Genomic DNA, 3,314 nt, shown 5'->3' on the forward strand with positions numbered 1-3,314 from the left:
TACCCGTTGAGCTCGAGGATCTAGCCAGCTTTCTATCCACCTTATAGTCCATTCATACAGCCCATACTTCTTTATCTTGCTGGCAGGAATGCTGTGGGAGACCATCTCAAAAGCTGTGCTGGGACCCAGCTGCCGGGTTGACGCATGGCCTGTCCTCCCCACAGCCCGTGTGGTTGGTGTGGCTGGAAACTGAGACACGTGAGCCCCAGATTAAGATGAGTGTGTGGGTGACCCTGTGGTTTCCTCCCTTCCATCTTCCCCTAGGTGAGTCTATAAAGCCCCTAGGCCTGAGGCCAATGCACCATCCCTGCACTGACTCTGAACATGCAGCTCCAGATCTTGCTCCTGCTCCCCATGGCCTTTCTCCTGCCCCCTGGGGCTCAGGCTGGTGAGTACAGCTGGGATCGGGGGCCCCTGGGGCTTTGGGGGCAAATGGGGGGTCTGAGGGATGGGGCCGCTGTGGTTGGTATCTGGGGACCCGCTGGAGTGAACAGGGGGTGGGTGGGGGGGTTCTCAACATCAGGATCGATGAAGAGCTGGACAGCAGCTGCTGGGGCTGCATCCAATGGACCTCAGTCCCGATGGGTGCCAGGCGAGGGCTGGGCAGCTGTGCACAGCTGGGGAGTGGGGTTGCCAGCACTGGGGGTGACAAAGCTGCTTCTTCTGGAGTGTTCCATCTGCGCCTGCTCTAATCCCTCACCTCATCTCTCCCCACGGTTCCAGGGGAGATCATCGGGGGCCGGGAAGCCGAGCCGCATTCCCGCCCCTACATGGCCTATCTCAAGGGACAAACCAAGACGTGTGGGGGGTTCCTAGTGCAGGAGGATTTTGTGCTGACAGCCGCCCACTGCGACGATGGGTAAGAACCTGTCTCTGCGTTCCGGTGTCTCCCTGAACCCGGGACCCAGCTGTGCAGGGCCCCAACTGTGCAGAGATCCCACTGTGCAGGGATCCAGCTGTGCAGCAGCCTGAGATGTTCAGGAATTTAGCAGTGCAGCATCCATCCAGCTGTGCAGAGATCCAGCCATGCAGGAATCCAACTGTTCAGCATCCCCAGCTGTGCAGGGATCCAGCTATGCAGGGATACAGCCATGCAGCACCCACACTTGTGCAGAGATCCAGCCATGCAGCGTCCATTGGGCTGTGCAGGGCTTCTTTTGTGCACAGATCCAGTCATGCAGCATCCCCTGCTGTGCAGGGATCCAGCTAGGCAGCAGCTCCCCCCCCGTTACTTTAATGGTTTTCTGTGTGAAAGGCAAACAGAAGACTAAAGACCTTCAGACTAATAACTGGATCATTCATATTTGTAATTTAACACATTGCAATTCATTTAATTTGTTCGATATCAGTTAAGTCGTTATTTAGTATCTGCATCATGGTGGCATTTGGGGGCAGGTCTCCGGCCGGTGTTCTCCAGGGGGCCAGACTAGACAATCGCATGGTCCCGCCTGGCCTTGGAATGTAGGAAACTTGAGGAGCTGACTGAGATCAGAGCTCCATTGTGCTAGGTGCTGCACAGACCCCAACCGAGATGGGTGACCTAAGATTAAGAGAAAGAGACAGATTACAATTGTTACAGGGGACCAACCCCATACTGAGCCCCCACCCCACTCCCTGCAGCACGGCACCCCCACTGAGCCCCCCGTCCTACCCACTGCAGTATGGCGCTCCCTTGCACCATGCAGGGGTTAGCACTGCCTCCAAGGACCTCCAGTTCTAGCCCAATCTCTGTCTGGCTTCCAGGGACATCACCGTGCTCCTCGGAGCCCACAACGTCCGTCAGGATGAGGAGACCCAGCAACGAGTCTCTGTGCGGCAGAAGATCCCCCATCCCAAATACAACAAGAAGAGCCAGGAGAACGACCTGATGCTGCTGCAGGTACCTGCCCCCGCAGCCCCCAGCACCCACCCTGGCCTGGCTCCCATCCGGGCAGAGTGCTGACCCCTCTGCCCTCCCCCCATTGCAGCTGGCGGAGCCGGCGGAGCTGACCGATGCCGTGGACACCATCCCACTGCCCAAGACTAGTCGCACCGTGGAGCCGGGGTCCGTGTGTAGCGTGGCAGGATGGGGCAAGACCAGCCGCTACGCAAGCACCAGCACCAGCACCCTCCACGAGGTGGAGCTGGAGGTGATGTCAGATGAGACCTGCCAGAAGGACTGGCTGCTCCGACTCTACTACAAGCCCTTGAAGATGATGTGTGTGGGGAACCCTGAAGAACGCAAGACCTCGTTCTCGGTAAATGCCCAGTCCCTGGGGGGCGGCTGGGCTGGGAGCTTCCCCAGGAGGCCAAGGGAGTTAGGGGATCAGTTAGGGTGACCTTCAATGGGCAACACTGAGACTGGGATCTGTCTATCTGTCTGTCTGTCCATCCCCATAATCTATCTATCTATCTATCTATCTATCTATCTAGCCGGGTGGGGCAGTGGGGAATTGCAATCTCTGCTATAGAGCAGCTCAGAGAGGACAGATGAATGCTGTGCTCTGAGCTCGTATTCACTCTCTACCTGCTTTGATTTCTCAGGGTGACTCCGGGGGCCCCCTGGTGTGCGATGAGGTGGTCCAGGGCATCGTCTCCTTAGGCAAAAGTGACGGGTCCCCCCCGAGGGTGTTCACCAAGGTCTCCGCGTACATCCCCTGGATCAAGACAACAATGAGGGGTCTGAGCAGCCTAGGGTCCCACGCTGAAAGCCCTGTGTCTCTTCATTGAAGGGGGCAGAATTGGGTTTGGGGAGTTCTGAGTACGAAGGAGTCTCTCCCCCCCCCCAGAACGGTGATGCCAAGCCAAATGGGTGCTTGAATAAAAGCCAAGATTCTTACTCCTCCCCACGTAATAAAATCCTACATGAGACTCTTTGGGCAATCATTGTCTGGCTGTATTTTGGCGCCCCCTAGGGCTGAGCACCCTGCACTGCCATCCTGGATGCCTGGGTCCTGTTCCCCAGCCCAGTCTCTCCTCTTAGGAGCTGTGGGGCCCCCTGAGGGTGAGTGTCCTGCACTGCTGTCCTGCATGCCTGGGTCCCATCTCATGTCCCAGTCTCTGCCTCCCAGGGAGTGGGAGCTCTGGGACCCCCTAGGGATGAGTGCCCTGCACTGCTGTCCCAGATACCTGGGTCCCATCCCATCGCCCAGTCTCTGCCTCCCAGTGGATGCTAACTCAGGGAGCCCCCTAGGGGTGAGTGCCCTGCACTGCTGTCCTGGACACCTGGATCCCAGTCTCTGTACAGCATTTGCCTTGCACCATTCGCAGTGCCTCTCCTGCCTGACACCCTGACACCAATTTTAAAAGGCAGGACCCAATTTTATCCCCCTGCC

The 3,314-nt window shown here is 57.7% G+C and overlaps 1 protein-coding gene across 1 annotated transcript; it reads left to right on the forward strand.

Moving 5' to 3' along the window:
• Window positions 1-318: 318 nt before the first annotated feature.
• Window positions 319-2,709, forward strand: LOC112123249 (granzyme B-like). Its single transcript, XM_024221903.1, has 5 exons — window positions 319-388; window positions 724-859; window positions 1,744-1,879; window positions 1,968-2,237; window positions 2,524-2,709. Exons 1-5 carry the CDS (start codon window positions 325-327, stop codon window positions 2,707-2,709), a joined length of 792 nt encoding a protein of 263 aa, XP_024077671.1. The 5' UTR covers window positions 319-324.
• The last annotated feature ends 605 nt before the right edge of the window (window positions 2,710-3,314 follow it).

This window comes from Terrapene carolina, unplaced genomic scaffold (assembly GCF_002925995.2).
Source record: "Terrapene carolina triunguis isolate 2854851 unplaced genomic scaffold, T_m_triunguis-2.0 Scaffold19908, whole genome shotgun sequence".
Taxonomy (NCBI): domain Eukaryota; kingdom Metazoa; phylum Chordata; order Testudines; family Emydidae; genus Terrapene; species Terrapene triunguis.